Below are 19,298 nucleotides of genomic sequence, written 5' to 3' on the forward strand. Positions count from 1 at the left end.
AAAAGAATGAGAACCCAGACTCAATAGCAGGAATTGATCCTTTTCTATTTGCTCACCTGGCTGCTGTGAGGGCGGACCCTGTTGGCTCTTTCAACCTACAACATGAGTTGATTTTGTCCTCCTTTTAATAAGACTTAGGACCTATGGCCAGCAGGCCCTTGCCCTCCACTGTAACCACTTCTATTTTACTTTTCCTCTACATGAAAGGCTAGAGAGTCAACAACATGTTTCAGATTCTCTTGCAGCTAGCGTTCAATACACAAATTAGATTTCTACAATTAAAAGTACAGTGGCACTGTGATTCACAAACACTTTTATTTGCAAACAATTTGGTTCACAAACAGAAGCATCTGGCAAAATTTGGGGTTTTTTTTGAGACCTCTGCATCAAGTGACAAACAAGACCATAACCATCTTTCCCACATGAACATAAATGTGGCCTCTTTTCCAGAATTATAGAATGAGTTAAGTTCACTAACTGAGGTACCACTGTATTTGCATCAGGTCCAGAGGCAAATATGAGACAAAAATCATTTGCATACTGTGTTCAAGATTTCTTTGCTGACAGGTAAGATCATTATAAAGTGGACTAATTTTTAGCAGCATATTCCAATGTTGAGCACCCAACTGCCCAAGTTGAGGCAATTAGCAACAGTAACTGAGTCTGATTTGCTTAACCCTGGGTTATAACCATGGGGTATGTCTTGACTCCTTTTTTCTAGTGGTGACCTCTACAGTGGCAATTTCTGCTGAGACAGTCCTGCATCTCACCTGATCTGCCTCCCCACCTCCCTTCTCCATCATCATCATCATAACAATTACCATTCCTTGTATGCTCACTATGTGTGAGGGTCTAGTAGTACCTAGGCACTAGGTTAAACCTTTTACATAAATCATTTGATTTAAATATCAAAATAATACTATGACAAAGTATTATAAAGATCTCTTCTCCTTTCCCACCCTCATGGATAAGTTAACTGAGTTTCATAAAAGATAACAGATAAGTAAAAGAGCTAGAGCTGGAATTCCATCCCAATTCTGCCTCCCTCCAAAATCAGAGCTCTGCCTCTTTGCACTTGAGAGTCTGGGACATACCGGAAGTTTTAAACTGTTCATTCATATTATGTTTCTAAAAAGACATCATTCTTTTCCTTTAACCAATACAGACACACAAACTAGTCTATTTCATGTTAAGGTGCATCTAGATACCACAGAAGCCTTTGGGCTAATTAAATAGAAAGCCATTTAGAAATCCAGGGATATTGCTTTGTGAATATTTGCCTAAGCCATACCAAGATAATTTTTACTGTAAAAGTTAAAGAATTAAGATGAAAGCAGATACAACCTTCTACTTGCCTCCAGGATAATCAGAGCTGGGGGAACAGACACACTCACCAGGCACTCGGTTAACAGCGAGGTTTCGGAAATGGCTCCCTTTGATCATTTCCACAGATAATCGGCCCGTTGTGGCATTATAACACAGCCCCACCAGTATCTCTGGTGCCCTGCCATGTGACAACGATTGCATGGATGAAGCACTATCGCTGTGAGAAACCGCAGATGGGCTGAGCGGAGACTCTCCACTCTGGAGGAGAAGAACAACAAAGAATCCATTGGGCTGCGCTGCACTCGTCTCTTAGAGAAAGCCAATACTATGTTTGGTGAAATTGTGACCCTATCTCAATGACTGCCAAAGATTACTAACAGTGCACTCAGTGTGAATTACAATGTGCTCGGGGAGTACAGCCACAGATGAGATTCCCTGCATCATTAGCTGACATATTCGTTCCAAGAGCTGTCTCCATTCAATATTTCCTTTCTAAAGACAAAACAGACAAAGATATTATTACTAGTATAAATCAAGCCTTCCAAGACACACGGAGAGCTAATAATATATTCAATATAGACCAAAATTCCCTCCTGTATAATTTGTGCCTGAGTGTTTCTATGGAACCCATCCACTCCAAGCCTGAGTTTTGTTTCTGTTCTCTGCAAACTCTTGATGAATGTGGCCATTCAGGAGGCATTCTTTCTCAGATAAAAAAGAAATGGCCATTAGATATTGACCAGCACAGTTCAGGTTCTCAAGATTGTTAGGTATAATATATACCAAATTCTAAATTTTGCTTCCAAAAGAAATGAATTACATTGAGCACCTTTGTAACTGTTCGATGAGAAAAATGATGCATGAACTTTGGATCTCAGCAATCTAACAAGCACTGAATAAGCCCAGGAAAGAGCCCAAGCTTTCTGTCATTTATGTTCATATGCTAGCTTCTCTGGAGCACCAGCTTTTTCACCAGACACATCAGGAGGAGAACAAGGTAGATCAGCATACTGATTGTCACTAAAGGCCAGGGATAGGTATCACCCTAGCTTGGAGGGACCCTTGCTGGGAGGTTACCTGCTTATTTGGCACCCAATAAATAAAACCAATGAAAGCAGCCAAACATTCTGCATGTCTACTGGGAAGCTCCATTTATTCAAATCATAAGCATCTCTTTAAGAGTCCCAGGCTTTTATCGAAAGTTTATAAAATGCAGAACTAGGTGATTTTGAAAAGTGCCTTATAGACTTTGCTATGAGTGAGATAAAAATCCACGTGCTTCTTTTTAGGTTAGGGTCACCTGGTCCCTGTGCTTCTACAGCAGGTTCTGTGATGGTAAATCCACCACTTGCCTCCTCCCATTGCTGTACCTACTGTTAGTCCCATTGCACAGGGCTCTGGCAGGTAAGTCCCTCAGTGTACAATGCATAGACTAACACAAGCCTGCTCAGCAAATAGTTGATGAATAAAAGAACTACTATCTTAAAATTTACTTCAGATTGTTCTCATTTGCCCTATCTGTCTGTGCCCCTAACACAGAGCACATAACTTGATATGGATATGCACATACGGATATGATCAGTCTTATTCCTCTGCTTTACAGTACAAGGTCTTCTCTCTGTGGCCATGGCTTCTGGTTTCCATGTTTGCAGGTACACTTTACTCAGAGTTTGAGAAAAGCAAGGCAGTCAGTAGAGGTGAGATAGCGGCTGGTTAATGCTTTAACAGACCCTTTCTGGCCTCCATATCAAGGGTAGTTCAGATGGCACAAAGGCAGAAGCAAAGAAATGACCACAGAAGCCTAACTCGGTTGGGCAGAGAGCCAGGTTCTGACTGTACTTGGTGTGAGCTGGGAATGTTGGTAAACGTCTCTAATTCTAGCTCTCTGAGAGGTTGGGCCAGTAGGATCCCAAGTTCAAGTCCAGAATGGGCAGCTTTGTAATTTAGATGGGCAGCTTTGTAATTTAGTGAGACCCTGTCTCAAAATAAAAGATAAAAACAACTAGAGTTATGGCTCAGTATGAAGGCCTGGATTATTTTCCAGTGTTGCCAAAATAAAATCTGAAGTAAAATAAATTTTTTTTCAGGTGAAAGAGAGAAGTCATAGATAACCTCTGAGATTTTGGCCCTAGCAACAAAAAGGATGTCATTGCCTCTAGGCAAGACAGGGAAGACAGCCGGCAAGCAGAACAAATTTAGGGAGGCAGAAATCAGGATTTTAAGTCTGAAGACTCACAGATGCTGTGAGAAATCAAATGGACAGATCTCTCACCACTATGCTTCAGCCTTCATTTGTCCTTCTTCAACAAATGACAAGGCCCTCCTGTCCTCCAAACGCCTCCATGCACCATTCCTTTGGTCTGCAATCCTCAGCCTCCACACACCTCAGTTGCTTGAGATTTTTTACATCACCTCAAAGTAATTTCCCCAAGCCTCACTCAACAAACAGTAGCCTCTGTCACTCTCTCTCCTCACCTATTTTGATTCACTGATTAACAACTCCCTCCACTACATCATAAGCACCTCAAGGGTGGATCAGCACCTGTTTAGTTCTGCAAGGGCTTTTCCTCAACAGTACCTGACAGTAAACATCTTTGAATAAATGACCCACAGCTTTCCCAATATCTTTCCATGGTATCGTAAAAGGGGATTTTCAAATAAGCTGAAATACCCATGAGATGAATGGGCTGCCTAGACATAAACAAGCTATGGTGTCTTTTCTTGAAACTCTGTAGCAGGCAGAGAATGTGACACATGGGAGAAGACCAATCCTATAAATGGAGCCCTCAGAATAGCTGAAGTTCAGGGCTGCTGCTGTAAACTGCTCTGTTATGCTTGTTAAGAATCTTCCCCCTAAAGTCCCATCTCTGAGGCACACCATAATGCATACTGAGAGTGGGAGGGGTGACCACTAATCCGCCAGTGAGAAAGCCATCTGCCTCTCTAGGCTGTGCCATGCCCTTTACCATACTACTGGGGCAATTTCCTAAAATGAACTGGGAACACGTCCATCGGATTATGATGAAGACAGGCATGAAAGACCCATCGTACTATGAAGTGCAAATCAGGGCCTGTAAGGATGAGGACAGCCAATTGGAAAATTAAATTAAGGTCTCTGAATTCACAAGGTGACTGTACTAAATCAAAGACTGACAATTCCAGGTCTTCAGACACCACATCATTAGCAGCATCATTTAACATACTCACACTTATATTGCTCCTTGGCTCCAGGACCAGAGTCACTTTCATTTCCCTTTCTGGATGCAGGTGGCTGAGATAGAATTTCTCTCCCATCATTCTCTCACGGGTCATCTTACGGGCAGCATACATACGAAAGCGAACAGCACAGGCAGCCACATCTCTGTGCTCCAGCTTGGCAAAAGTTACCTTCTCCTTGAAGACAGGATTGGGCCCTCTTTGAATGCTTGTCCTGCCCCTCTGTTTCTTACTAGGAAGCAACACGACATGAACTTGCCAGTTGTTGACATCACTTCAGTTCTTATCTGGGAGGCCCTGTGCTCTCACAATGGTCACTGTGAGCTTTTGGGTTGCAACACTATATTCAAAGATGACATCTAGGTCACCGCACTTTGAGATTGGCTCCAAGACCCCCGAGGGCACCTGCAAATTGATCCCATCCTGTTCCTGTTGCAGGAAGAGAAAGAGATTAGAAATGGAAATGACAATGCCTAATTACATTTTGGCAAGTTGGTACCCCTTGGTGCCCCTTCCGAGTCCCATGTTTTCTGGCTGCCAGTGCATGACCTTCTGTGGTTAGAAAAGCATTTTTACTGATCCCTCTCCATTAGACTGTGAATTCTTGGAGGGCACAATGTCTGACATATGGTAAGCCTGCATGGATGCTTTAGGAATGAGTAAATAAAGCTTTTATATTTTGAGAAATGTTTTCATATATGCTGACTCTCCGAAAGCACAATTGCCCACTACCACTGAGACATTAAATCTAAAGTGAAGTCAGTCATGCAGTTGCCAACAGGTGACTTTTCTTTGAGTCCCCAGGAGAAATGGTTTAACCTGGACCTGTTCTCTGCAAGCCAAAACCTCCTACAGACAAAACTCCCGACAGTCCTGGGCAGATGATCCTTTAGTATATTTTCACTGTATGGGAGAGCAAATGTTTAGAGCTTGCATCTTAAACTTCCTGTAGACCTGAATCACTCTACGACTCTGATTCTGTAAGTCTGGAGAGGAGCCTGAGATTTCTAAAATGTTACAAGAAATACTTGACTTACATCATACTTTGAATAACAAGGTTAAACAGCCATTTAGCAAAATATGATACTGGACCTGGAACCAGAACACCCAGAAGATTGAAATCATAATTCTACCACTGACAAGCTTTTTTGCCCTAGCTAGATAGCCCACTTCCTGCATACTACAGATAAAAACTGTATATCAATATGCCTACCTGATAGGGTAAGTGTTGTGAAGTTTTAGTGAACATGAAAATACCTGCTTCAAACTAGACTCCATAACTATCTATTCCTGAACTGGTGTTTCCTATCTCCTACTATGCTTCTTTTTTATGGAATATCACCTTGGGACAGCAATTCTCCATAGTGGCTCAGATCTCAGGCTCCTAGGGAAAGCCAGTAGGAGAAGTAGAACTACATTCATTATAATGAACCACTCATCAACAAATTATAAATGATGTTGACATAATTTTAATTCTCCTCTAAAGGTACGACTCTTGCCTGTATCTAATTTCTGGAATGATTCTTATTGTAAATCAGTTGTTATTTATGCAACTGCACATCAGACTTTACTAATTTATAGAGCTCTTCATTTAAAAATGATAATAGAATACCTTGAAATGAGCATTCATCGATGAAACTTTCCCACAGTGACAGGGAAAGTAAATGGTTCTCTAGAATCAAACATCTTTAGGAAGGCCAGGTCTTCTCACTCACTACTTACTATTCCATTTGGCAAATGGTTTCATCTTTCCGCATTTTTCCCTCAACTGAATAGAGACGTTGTGAACTTGATATAGAATAGACATCTAACAAATGCCCTTTTCATTTAACATTCAAATTAACCTGCCAAGAAAATTCAGGTTTCTTGTAAAATAAGGGAAGCTTCTTATATTTTTTCATCTGAGCATGCCATTATATATGAGTGTTTCTATTCAGAGGTTCTCGTTTGCAATGATAAAAGTGGTTGCTATAGAGACTTCTGAATACAACTGACTAGTGTATATATAATATTAGAAGCAGTCTCCAAGGAGCTACGTCAACTCAAAAATCAAGTCAGAGTCTTTGCTCAAACTCCCTCATCTCTATGAAATCTTCGTCTATGTTAGCCTACTCTGAGTATCTCTGTATTGCTCACCTAGACATAAACAGTAATGGTTAACATCTGCTAAGCTGCACCTTATGTCAGGTACCACACCAAGTCCTTTAGAGACTATAAAAGCCATTCTTAAACACTTCAGGTCTCCTTGCTCTCATCTCTTGGTGCATCCTTTTTTACAGGCATAGCCTGTCTGGATATTACATGGCTTCAGGCTAGCATAACTTAATAAAAACTTATTTCCTATTCATCAAGTGTGATTTTCAGCCATCACCAGTGGCCTGTGATTCCACGGCAAAGAAAGCTATAGAACTCTGCTTGCAGCATGTATGTAAACTCCAGAGTGTTCTGGATCATGTCCCATATAACAAATTTTCCTTCCCTTGGTCAGGCATCATGAATTTAGTTTATATAGCTTCTCCAACTATGGTCCTGCAAGAAAAAGAAATCACCAAAAAAAATCAGGAGCCCAAATTCAAAGACCAGTCCAAAAAATGGGCATCCAAGATAAATACACACTTCTTAGAGGAAGAAATACAAATAGCAAATAAATACATGTAAAAATGTTCAACATCATTGCTCATTCAAGAGATGAGATTCCATCTCACCCCAGAAAGAATGGCTCTCATCAAAAAATCAATCAATAACAAATGCTAGCAGGGATATTGGGAAAAAGGAACCCTTCTCCACTGTTGGTGGAGCATAGACTGGTGCAACCACCATGTAAATCAGTGAGGAAATTCCTCAAAAACCTAGGATTAGAGGTCCCATTCAATCAGGCAATTACCTGATGGGTACTTTCCAGAAGAATTGGAAACAGCATAGCACAGTGATATATGTGTACCCACATTTATATCAGTGCAATCTGTAATAACTAAGTCTTGGAAACAACTCAAATGCCCATCAACCAAAGAATGGATAAGAAAGATATACAAACGAGTACTACTCAGCTATAAAGAAGGATAAACTCAAAGATTTTATAGGTAAATGGATGCAACTAAAGATCATATTCATAAGTGAAACAAATCAAAAACACACGTATAAACACTGGATTGTCTCCATAGTGTAAGAAACTAAAAGAGGTAATGATACACAAAATGTACAATAGATATTGTGAAAAGGGAAGAAACTGTTCAAAAGGGAAGAACAACTGGGATGGAGGAAAGGAAAAAAGAAAAATGTGAAAGAAAAAAAAAAATATATATATATAGCTAAGATAATTATATTCCTAATTTTTTAGCTCATTGAAAACAACAGTTTGTGTTTATATTGTTTGATCAATTTTGCATTCCTATGTCTTGAAATCTGAGCAACTACTCTGAAGACAACAATATGCAATATATTAATCATTGTTAATTTCCTATTATCTCGTTTTGAAATTCTTTATTAGTCTTACTGTTTTCTTTTTAAAATAAAATGTTTAAAAAATTTAAAAAAGAAAAGTGAAAGAAATTGCTCCCCTTCAGTGGGGGCCCACTCAGTGGCGCATGCTCACACTGGACCTTTCTTCTCCCTGCCTCTCTCCCTCATCATTCACTCTTGCTCTCTGGCATGACACTTCCTAACACAGTGAGGACAAAACTTGGGTTCTGCCCTGCTTGAGAACCCAAGGAGGAAACATTATCTTTTTAAATGTTTACCTTATCTTAATGAGGTAGGTATTTATATATCTTCATGGATATTTAATATTTTCATGGAGGTACAAACTGAAGCTCAGAAAGGATGAGTGCTAACTGTATTCTCCCCTCCCCACTATGGTTACAGGCCAGAAGGGGTTACCCAGGACTCACACCCTGGCAGTGTATGTCCAGAATCTGCCTTACCAGTATGCTCAAAGTTCCAAGCTTTACACTGGACCATACGGTCTCCAGTTTTCCCCCAGAACCCTTCAGCATAGGTATCCACATGTAATATGTGAGATAAAAAGAAATTAGAAGATCGAGGATGGAAAAGACTCCTGTGAATTTCACATTCTTTAGAAAGGTTTTGATATTAGTTAACAGTTTGTAGTTTGCCATCGACTTCAAAGCCAAGGTGAAAATATTCTAGTTAATAAGGACTCTCTCTCCATTTGTCACTTTGGGTTTCTGATGAGTCATGGGGAGGGCTCCCCAATGACTGTCCTAAGAAGGCTGAGGAAGACAGCACCAGCCAACACCTGGGCTGGGGACAGGCCCATTCAAGCTGTGACCCATGAGAACTGGATTTTTCAGTCCTTTCCTGGGTTGATTTGAGACAAGAGATTTGTGAAGGTTGGTATTTTTACAGCAATTAATTATTTCAACACACATTAGCTATCACCAGGCAACTGAGGAGCTCCTCGTGTGGGTACTGTTAATACCACTAATCCATCTGACCTTCCTGCTAGGTAAAAATCTCTTCATTCTTATCCCCATTTGGCAGATTTTAATTAACTTCTCAAGGCCAACCAATTAATCAGTAAAAAGCAGAGATGAAAAGTAGGACACCTGTCTCCCTGGGCACTCAAAATCATCAGCCACCCTCCTGTAGACTTCCCTGCCAAGCCCCAGGCCTGCAGGAGAAAGCCAGTGGCTTTTGCCAGAACTAAAGAGCAGCATTCAAACATCCATCAGCCTAGCAGGTAGTCCCACCACATGACTGGTTTCCTTCAGGGACAAAATAAATGGTTCCTTGAGCTCCAATATCCTGGTTTTTTTCTTTAAGATGGGCATGCTTGCGTCAAATTGTCAAAACCCAAACAGGTTTAAAGATTTTCTGTCAAACTGAAAAAGCTTGCTGTTTCAGTAAGACAGTGTTGATGTCATTTGTGTGGCCCAAAGCAAACGGGCCCACAATATGTTCCCGATGCCAGATACAAGAGGGAAGACAGGGTTCTTAACATAGCTGAGAGGCAAATAAATCAATGCTTAAAAGGTAAGCCAAGCCTGCAGAGCAGGCAGTTACAGGAACTGCCTCTGAGCTGGGTTTGAAGTTCTGCTGTAGGAGCACCAAATTACAGTTTTTGTCTCAAAATAGATAGGAGGTTGAATGGAGCACACAGAGATGTCTGTGTATTTTTGGAGTCAGGGAACATTTAGTACCCTCAATACAAGTCTTCTATTAAAGTTCCAGGAGGCAGGTAAATGGAAGGTTATGTAGAAACAGCAATTTCACGCCTAATGGTACAATTATCAAAGAGAGAGAGGAAGGGAGAGACAGACAGACAGACAGACAGACAGACGGAGGCAGATAGACAGAGGCACAGAGACAGAGACAGAGAGACAGAGAGACAGAGAGAGGGAGGGAGGGACAGAGAGACAGGCAGACAGAGGCAGAGAGACAGAGACAGAGAGAGAGAGAAAGACAGAGAGAGGGAGGGAGAGAAATTGTGTCAACAAACAGGTAAATTGTTCTGTCTTGTTTTCAGGTGAGGAAACAAAAAGAATATTTTTAAATGTTATTGTGTGAGATTTGATATGACTCAATAAAATGATGGGGAATCAAACTTCTTTTTTTGTTTGTTTTTCTTTTCAACAAAGTGATGAGGTTAACAGTCTGGGGAGTTTCCACAGGGAGGAGTGCTTTCAACAAGCCACAAACCACTTATCTGAGTTACCATTTCTGGTCCTTGGCCGGAGCACAATACAGATGCAGGCATACACACCTCTCCCGTTCTACACACACACACACACACACACACACACACACACCATCAGCACTTCGTCTTGGGACTCTATTTCTGCAGGTTTTTTTGCCTTCCCATGGCCACCCAGGTCCCATGAAGAGCTTCATCCTGTATATTTTCTCAGACTGATACAAAGCAAATTCATTCTCTTCCTCTGTCTCCTCATTAAAATTAATTTCAAGTTAGGAATTATATGTACACCACTGATTAGTATCTTCCAATGTCATGGAATCATTACAGGAGGAATTTATCTAATGAAAAATAACCTAGCTGGGCATAGTGGTACACCCCTGTGATCCCAGCACTTGAGAGGCTGAGGCAAGAGGACTGGGAGTTCAAGACCAGCCTGGACTGCATAGTGAAACTCTGTTTCAAAAAATAGAAAAGAAAGAAAGAAAAGAAAAAAGAAAAATAGCCTTAAATATAGATAGAATGATGCTTACAGATTTCTTATTATGGTACATGCAATGTAGTAATTGGTGTGCCAATAAATGGTAGCTACTACCATCATCTCCTCTAGTCTTATCAAAGAAATTTAGAAGAAGCAGTTTCACCAGCATTATTCCAAAAAGCTATATCACCATTTAGAATCTCATTACAGATGAATGAGAGGAGTTGCCTCCTAGACTCTCTCATAATTAAAATCTAACAAATACACTAATATATCAAGATCCTTATCATAGGCTGAGGATTTGGCTCAGTGGTAAAACATTGTCTAGCGTGTGCAAAGGCCTAGGTTCAATTCTCAGCATGACAAAAGTAAAATAAAATGAAACCAAAAATATCTTCATCATAATATTATGTACAATTTCACTTGTAGCATCATTTCATTTCATTTTAGTTCAATTTTCAAATAATTTTCATTTTGAACAATTGCAATTATTCCTAATTATTTGATACATAAAATATACCCCACTTAAATAGAACTATAAAGGAAATAAAACAGTTTCTTTAAGGAAGTAAGAATTCCTTTGTATAAAAATAGGCCCGGAAGGGTACATTGTGTTACCATTATTTATTTTCCACCATTTTTCCCCATTTTTAAATTTGTTTATGAATCTTTTATTGGCAGGCACAAGGGCTTTAGACATCTAAACATTTATTTTTCGCACAAAATTTTAGGACTATTTTTCAAGGCAGTTTTACCTTTGTTTGGAAATTTGGTTGGGGGAGAGAAAGCAAAGGACACAGAGGAAAGAGGAGGGAGAGAAAAGAAACCAATGAGTTCTCACTGTTAAAGCAAACAATGGAAAACCAGTAACTCACCTCGGGACTCCACACAGAGGAGCTGTCAGTGGCATAGGAATCTTCAAATCCATGGGTATTAAAAGCTGTCTCCATCTCCAAGCCGCCCTCTGTGGACTGATGACTGAGATTCTGGATCACGCTGGTCTCTTGATGAGATGTGACATAGTACCTGGAATCTCCTCTTTCACATGAGGATTGTGAGGGGGTGGAGATAGGGTGCTCTTCGCAAGACAGAAGGTCAGAATAACTCCGTTGGCTGGTTCCATCCAAATCTAAATTTGCAAAAGTAAACTATTTCAAGTATACTTTTATACCTTTTTACCTAGGAAAACTGAGTGATTTTAATCACAATGACTAAGACTTTAAACAAACAAACAAAAAAAAAATACCCACACCAATGACACCTGCAGAAACATAATTCCACCCCTACAGTGGATAAACTCAGTTCATATAGACAAAAAGTCCATTAACTTCTGATGTGGGTTATAGCTGTTTAACATTTCCTAAAAATATATCACATGGACATTTGTGTTAAAGGGATTAAAAAACACATTAGCATTTTTTGTTACCAATAATTGCTTCAAACTCCAGGGATGGATCTGCAAAGCAAAAATAGTAACCCATTGCAAGGCCCACAAGGTTTCCTGATTCTTCCCACTCCTTTCTCTGACCTACACTGTATTATTCTCTCCTCAGAAGGCTTCAGCAGGTCTCTTGGGTAACAAGTTTCTATTTGATCCATAGATAGAACACTAGGATTGGTTAAGATGATCTGGGTTTAAATACTATCTCTGCCCTAAAACCTTCAACAATATTCAAACTCTTAACATCTATTTATTCATGTAAAAAGTGATAAAGGTCAGCAGATAGTCACAGTCAACCCATGACACTGTATTATGTGGCAGCTTACAGGCTTTCTATACAGATCAGCCTGCTTACCTGTCTGGCCTGAACTATATTCAACCTAGCAAACTCTTGTGTGTATTGCTTTCCAATTTCACTGACACCTCTGGTCTCACTGGCTCATGAGAATGTTACTTCTGTATTTTCTGCCTACAGCAGCCCTCAGACCCTCCTCCTGCCCTTTCCTTCTTCTCCATCCAAAGTCCCAACAACTTCTGAACCATCCCCAACTGCATTAGAGTCAAAGCTCTTCTCTGGCTTCAGCGTTACACCCTCCTTCTCTTTCTGCTTCCCTTTATTCCCCTGATTATCTCGTTCCTCTCCCTCTATGTTGCCCTTGGATGATAAAGAAAACCTGACAGGGTCTGGCTAGTCAACAGCCTCCAGCCTGCTTTTCCCCAAACATCTGAAGAGTACTTAAAATGTCTTTTCTCTTTGGCCTCCAGTCCCTTCCAGCAGCCCTCATCCTGAGATATACACACAGGACAAATGAGGGAGAGGGTAAAGTAGATACCAAATATAGATCTTGTGCACACATTAAATAATCAGAATTGTTTCCCCATTAATCTTATAACCTCTGTAAGAATATGAAGTCCTTGAATACATCCGGACATATACATCTACTGCAGATTCTTTATGTGCTGATAGGTTCTTGATAACCTTAAGCCTGGGCAGGCAATTAATATTTGAAGAATCCAGTTGTGTCACAACATAGTATATAAGTAACAGTAGATTATCGTGGGGTACATAATACACTTCAAGAATCCTCACTTAAAAACATATTACCCCCATGCAGAACAAATAGAAACATTTTCAGGCACGTGTGGTCATTGGGGCACAAAATCCCTGATTTGGAATTTTGCAAAACCATAGCAAGCCATTTGAGAAGTTCCCCTACCTACTTATTATTCTTAATAATTCAGTTCAGACTTCATAGGATACTACAAAAATTTTATATTCATGCTTTCAGTTATTTGGCAATATACTTTAAAAAGCCACAGAAAATGTCAGAACAAGAGAAACTCCACGTGCAAAACCTACAACATAAAACAGAATTTTCTTGTAAGTGTCTAATTATCACACCCATTTCTCACATACATGAACAATAAAATGTCCTATTAAACAGTGGGTCATCCATCAGCGTGTATAGCACCCAGCAGGATTTTAGCACAAAACAACTTTGCCAAGAAATTACCCTATAAAATCGTCTCATGATTTTAACTCCTATGGTGATAATACCTAGATCAGTAATAAGGGAATTTTCAACAGCTACATTAAACCTTGAAATGTTATTCATAGCTGAAAAACAGAATAACTATATTAAAGTAACAAACCACTTTCCATGACAGACAAGCAAGTAATAATTTAGAAAAGCAAGTCTGCGCTGAAGGCAGTAAAAGAGAAGGGAGCCACATCCCATAAAGCAGTCTTCTATGCCTGTGCACGAGAGAAGACCAGGTCACCTTAAACACACACGGAAGTTAATGCTTGTTTTTAGAGAAATGTAGTCTAGTTTCATTGAAATTGAAGCTTGTAAGTATGTCACATCAATGAGATTTATTTGATCAGAGAATTCCTCAGCATGTTAGTTCATATCCCACATTGATGGAAGAAAACCTTATTATCTAGTTACTTTCTGTTGTACTCCCAACCCTTCTTCATCACTGCCAACCATAAAGACTCTTGTTTGTCATCTGTGGTCATCAGTTTCATGTGTCATCCTACCTGGTTTGCAGGTGCCAACTATCCCATCAAGCAATAATCGAAGCGTTGTTGGGAAGGTACTTCCTACATACAATTAAAGCCTATAACCAGATGACATTAATGGAGGAGATCATCCTATATAGTCACTTGAAAGACTGTGAGAGCACTGATCTTTCCTTCAAGAAGGAGAAATCTTACCTGAGAACTGTAACTTCAGCTCATGCTTGAGGGATTTGCGTCTACTCTTCCTGACTGCCTACCTTACATACTCAGAGTGCTGTATCTGTTGCCTAGGCAGCTTTCACAATCACACAAGCCAATTCTTTGCAGTACATCACTTGAAATACAGGTAAACACACACACACACACACACAAAACCCTTTGTCGGTAGACATATTCATGTGCTTCTACTGGTTCTATTAATTTTTTGTTTGGTCATTATTGATATATTATCCCAAACAAAACTATACAGGATATGATAATCAAGATGTTCTCTATGTTACCAGGAAAACAAGGTTGACCTTTTATGAAAAATGGTAAAAATGAGCTATTCTTAACTTGTAAAATAAGGTTATTAGAAAAAAATTCAGTGAATGAACCATTATTCTGTATCTCACATTTCCTGGCTAAAACCCTCACACTCAGCCTCTGGCTCAGATCACTTATGCCAAACCTTCCATGTTGTTATCAGTAATACGTGGATAAGCAATGTGCGGTAACACTAAACGACATACACAGCACCATTCCCCTACAATAACGATGCTAATAATCCCCCCACCGAATCTAGCATGATCACACTTAAGATCAAACATAAGACAACCTGCCTGCAGATCATTTGTGTTTCAGATTTTTATCTTCAATTTCACTGTCAAATGCACTTTAAATTGGAAGAACTATCTACAATTAAACTTCACCTTAGTAAATATGTTTATGGTAGAATGAAATAGCTCCATAAATAGATAACTTGTCTTCCCTTCCAAAAAATTCTCTCTATAGATGCATTTTTACTCTTTTCATTATTCTTTATCATTGAAATAAATCCACAAATATAAAGATGAATAAAAATACATGACAGAAAATAACCAAGGAATAAAAATTACATTGAAATTTCATGGCATTTGGTGATCTCAAATTTGGCATGTAGCCATTTCTATGAAAATCCTGGTGATTTTCTTTCAAAATTTACATGGTAGGGCCAATGATTTAACTCAGTGGCACAAGTGCTGGATTGGCAAACCAGTTCGATCCTCAGTACGAAAAAAAAAAATTACCTGTTATTCATTTGACATTGAGGACTTTTTTCTTCTTTCCTGGAGAAGGAATTTTACCTTTTCTATCACTATCTGGTAAAGCTTCAGAATTACCAGTTGTAATAAAGAATAAGTTGTTGCTAATTCCAGGAAGGATATAGACTAGGTAGTTACCACAATCCTTGGAACACTGGCCACTGGTGCACATCAGAACCCAAACCCTTGAGTTGCTGGGAAATGGAGCCATTAGCTTTAGAATTAAACAAGTGATTCCCAGGGAATGAACTCCTATTAACTTTCATTAGCTATCATTTGCCTTGTCAGTGGAGAGAGATGAGTGCTCTGTATAACACCAGAGAAAGAAAGACCAACAGAGGGTGTGAGGAGCCAACAGAGATCCAGTCACAGAAAGTGGCTGGGTTACAACACACCAACAATTACTAGCTTGTGCTAACAACATAACATGCTATACTGATTGGTGCCAGTAAATTAAACTAAAGGATGGATGGCACCTTAGCATACCTCCTCTCCAAAAAAAAAAAAAAAAAAAAACCCAAGGATCTGTTTGTTAATTATTTTTTCCTCTTTGTTCTTTTTTTACCTGATCTCTTCACATCACTAAATCCAAATTTCTTTTCTTCCCATCTTCTTCCAGCTTGTGTGGTCACCTTCTTCTCTACTTGTGTTGAAAATAAGGGAGATGATCGTGGCCTCCTTGTTGGTTTAAATGGCCTCATCCCCCAAAAGGACAAGAAGCAAGATCCTTGAAATCAAATCACAGTAGTGGATGTGTGATATCTGCTCTATCATTTACTAAATGTATTTCTCAGACTCTGCCCTGTTCTAGAGCCTGTAACTACCGAGGGCCCTGGTCATAAAGCTTTGAGAGAGCTGCCTGCCCTTTACTTAGAAAAGAACTCAGAAATATTGTACTGTTCTTTCTGTATTCTCTTTTTAGTTTACTTTGCCTCATTTTCTTTTTTTTTTCTGTACTTAGATGTACAGTATAGCATTTAAATACTAAAAAACAATCTCTAGATTATTCCTAGTCTAGATAAAGGGAAAATGTGATGCAAGGAATACCTTCACCAGCAGACACTTCAGTGCTGTCTTCCTTCTGGGTAGAGAGTGGACGTGTACGTTTTGGTTTCTGCCCCAATATGCTGGGCTTTCCTTGCTCAGAGGCTCCAGCAAGAAAACTCTGGGACCGGGACACGGAAATTTCAAACTGTTTGATCACATCCTCATCACTGCCAGAAGATGTGGAAAGTTCTTCATCATCCCCAAAGCCATTAACTAGGAAAAAATAAGATCCATGAGTCTCCGTGTGGCCTCTGTAATCCAGCACAGAGACAGAACATCCCAGGAACCAAGAGAACATTGTGGACATTTAGTTTAGCAGGTTCCAGCCGCACAGAAAGGACTTAAGGCATTTTTGTAACAGATATTGGACTCCATAAGGGTGAAACAAGAAAAGAAATCCCATGAATAAAATTATGATAAGTGTTGCAGAAGTGAGCATTCATGAAAGAAATTAAAAGCAGACAACTAGGACAGAACCTGGAAAAAAACACTCTGACAATCGTAGTCAGTACTGTGGACTGTGGTGGGAAGCCGGGCAGCACTGCCATTTTGTTACATTGCCTGTAAGTGTCCAAGATATTTAGTAGCACATTTTCCTTATCAGCAATTCTGTGGGAAATATCATTTCATCTCATTTATTAAATACAAAGAGCCAGGTCCCACTTCAGAGAAGAGATAGGTAGCATGAGCATGATTGGAAAATATGATAGATGCTTACATTTTTAAAAAATTAGTGCAGTAAAAGATACTGACATGGATTCTCCCCAAAATTCTTCTTGCTTTGCACACACTTATCACTCCTGACACTTTCTGAAAAGGCTCTGCACGTCCTCTTTCATGGCTGGTTATACAGTTCTACCTGCCTCTGTGCCCTGAATAGATTAAAAATGTTTACTATTCATGGACATTTTGACTTCAGAGAGAACCAGAAGCTGCACTGTGCCAGATCCTGTAAATAAAATAAATGAGGACACACGGTCGTGTTTCCGTGAGCTCTCCTTTCCATTTGATGCCACTTGGCAGTAGCATTCACCCTATTTTGGTCACACTTTGAAAAGATGCTCAATAGAGAAGACTTCTACAACTGCTTCAGGAAATGGCAAGAATTTTGGCACAAGTGTGTCACAAGTGAAGGGGAGTCTCTGAGAGAGACTAATGGTAATGTGATAATTTTTAAAAATTAAACATTCACTGTATGTTGCAATCAGAGCTTGTTTGCAACTAAGATTTCCCAAATCTTCCTAGTTTTAAAGAGAATCATTGTGTATGTGTTTTGACTCATTTATATTACAAATGTTTTAAATCTTAGCACTAGTAACTCAAACCAAATGTTGAATTGTTTTTTAAAAGTGGGCCAGGAGTTTAGTTCAGTGGCACAAGTGTCTTCCTGGCAAGTGAGAGGTCATGAGTTTGATCCCCGGTACCAAAAAACAAATAAATAAATAAGTAAAAATGAAATAAATGTTATTTGTCATATTTGCCACTTACAACATAATGCTATATAATACATGTAGATATTAAAATGTTACTTTGATAATGAAAATTAATATATTTATCATATTACATAGTTTTTGTGTAACAAGAGGAACTAAATTTTACATATTTAACAAAAATCTGCAATACTAATACAACTTCATGGAGTAGACTGCTCGTTTGGTGCATGAGATGTCCAGACTTGTTTACCGTAAATATCTGCTACTTTGAACCCTCTAATTTGAATCTCTTTATCTCTTATATCCTTCCCTTGGACATCATTGTTTTGTTGCTTCTGTATAACTGACTTTTTAAAGGATTCTTTATGAAAATAAGATTATACAAGTTTTTCTTTCTGTGTCTGGCTTGTTTCACTCAGCACCATGTCTCCTAGGTCCACCCATGTTCAGTAAACGGCAAGGTCGCCCTTCTCAGGCTGAGAACTGCTCCACGGCGCATACATGCACACACACCACAATTCTTCTGTCATTATCTGTCTATTGAACAGGTTGCTCATTATCTTGGCCTTTGTGAATAATGCTGCAACCAACATGACAATGCAGATACCTTGGCCAGAAGGTGATTTTATCTATGCTCAGCATATCCTTGGAGGAGGGACTGCTAGCTTACACAGTATTTCTATTTTTAATCTCACTGGCAATTGCCATACTGTTTTCCCCAGTGGCTTCACGAATCTATATTCCTGCCCACTGTGCTTCAGGGTTTCCTTTTCTTGTTATCATCCATCCTTCTATCTTAGCCATGCTAATGAGATACGGAATTATTCCTTCACTTCCCCAGACCAGCATGGTAACCCCCTTTTGGCTTATCCAGCATGCCAAGATTCTTGTGCTCTTGTCTTATTTGCCTTTGATGTTCCTCCTGCCCAACCTGGATGTTTGATTATCTGGCTCCTTCACCTTCATATGTGAGTGCGGGTGCCACTTCAGAGAAGCTCTGCTTCTCACTGCTCTTGCTTATTCTCTTTCACAGAACTAATCTCTTTTCCTCTGTCCTCCCCAAAACTTCCATGAAAATAAAGAAATCACCTGTTTTGTTAACTGATAACTTACCATTATGTAACACTGCCTGTGACATAATAGATGTTTAACAAACCTTATTAGATGTTGAATAAATTGGTGAATAACCCATGCTGCTGCAAGCCTGAGCACCCAGAAACAGTCATGCTGACTCCTGCCTCTGGAATCTTCTCCATCCAGCCTCCTATCCTGACTGGTCAAGACGAACTTGTCACTGAGACCTTAGCCTAGATATTACTACTTCTGGAATATTCTTCTTTGACTCCTTAAATCAGATCAACTGCTCCTCCAAGTGCCATGAAACAGTGTTCT

The 19,298-nt window shown here is 39.5% G+C and overlaps 1 protein-coding gene across 1 annotated transcript in view; it reads right to left on the reverse strand.

The window, feature by feature from the left end:
- Positions 1 to 16,772, reverse strand: part of Syt16 (synaptotagmin 16) — a 31,481-nt gene extending 14,709 nt beyond the window's left edge. Inside the window, 4 exon segments of the mRNA XM_003472302.5 lie at positions 1,395 to 1,584; positions 4,534 to 4,971; positions 11,552 to 11,805; positions 16,474 to 16,772. Of these exon segments, the coding sequence (XP_003472350.2) occupies positions 1,395 to 1,584; positions 4,534 to 4,971; positions 11,552 to 11,805; positions 16,474 to 16,771 (1,180 nt within the window). The 5' untranslated portion in view covers position 16,772.
- Between the last annotated feature and the right edge of the window lie 2,526 nt (positions 16,773 to 19,298).

This window comes from Cavia porcellus, unplaced genomic scaffold, assembly GCF_034190915.1.
Source record: "Cavia porcellus strain 051 isolate PalLab524CR breed Dunkin Hartley unplaced genomic scaffold, mCavPor4.1 scaffold_31, whole genome shotgun sequence".
In the NCBI taxonomy this organism is placed as follows: Eukaryota; Metazoa; Chordata; class Mammalia; order Rodentia; family Caviidae; genus Cavia; species Cavia porcellus.